The 618-nt window shown below is 69.4% G+C and overlaps 1 protein-coding gene across 1 annotated transcript in view; it reads right to left on the bottom strand.

The window, feature by feature from the left end:
* The window catches only part of ABCA13 (ATP binding cassette subfamily A member 13), a 147,718-nt gene that overhangs the window by 77,033 nt on the left and 70,067 nt on the right, over positions 1-618 (bottom strand). Inside the window, exon 29 of the mRNA XM_025046516.1 lies at positions 4-123. Within this exon, the coding sequence (XP_024902284.1) occupies positions 4-123 (120 nt within the window). The remainder of the gene's footprint in view (positions 1-3; positions 124-618) is intronic.

Raw genomic sequence — 618 nt, 5'->3', positions numbered from 1 at the left:
TACGGCCGCGACGTAAGCGGATCGAAGCTGGCGAGCACCAGTCAGCGGGGACCGGCCGAGGGTCCGGCAGCGCTGCGTGCCACGCGTGCACACCCACGCCCGGCCGGCTGGGGGCTCCTGGCGCTGGAGACAGACAACGTGGCTGTCACGGGGACACCTCACCGTAAGGCGGGAAACGAGCAGGCGGAGAGGGAGCCCCTCCCGGCGATGAGGTCACACGGGCTGCCAGACGCCGCGCCCCTAAACGCCCCTCGCCGGCCCTGGGGCTCGGAGTGTCCAGATTCTCCCTGGTGACGCCAACCGAACCCCCAACAGACTGCACCCCGAGGGGGGCCAAGCCATGAGCGGATGCGGAGGTTCACAGCCGCCCCCAGCTCGGGGGGGGGGGGCCGCTCCCACGGTGACCGCAGGGTGGGTCCCTGCCGTGTGGCCCGCGTGAGCTTGCCAGGCAGCAGCCTCGACGGGGGGCCCTTCCAGCTCCCCCGTCCTGCCCTGCAGACCTGAACAAACGCGACCTTTCCGGGACGAGCATTCTGAAGGGAGGGGCGAGTCTGGCGCCGCTTAGCGGGATGGGATGCACCACCCTCCAGGAAAAGCGCTTTTTTTTTATCTCCAAAG

The sequence above is a fragment of the Pteropus alecto genome, unplaced genomic scaffold, assembly GCF_000325575.1.
Source record: "Pteropus alecto unplaced genomic scaffold, ASM32557v1 scaffold214, whole genome shotgun sequence".
NCBI classification, from domain to species: Eukaryota; Metazoa; Chordata; class Mammalia; order Chiroptera; family Pteropodidae; genus Pteropus; species Pteropus alecto.
This window is presented reverse-complemented; position numbering and strand designations above follow the sequence as displayed.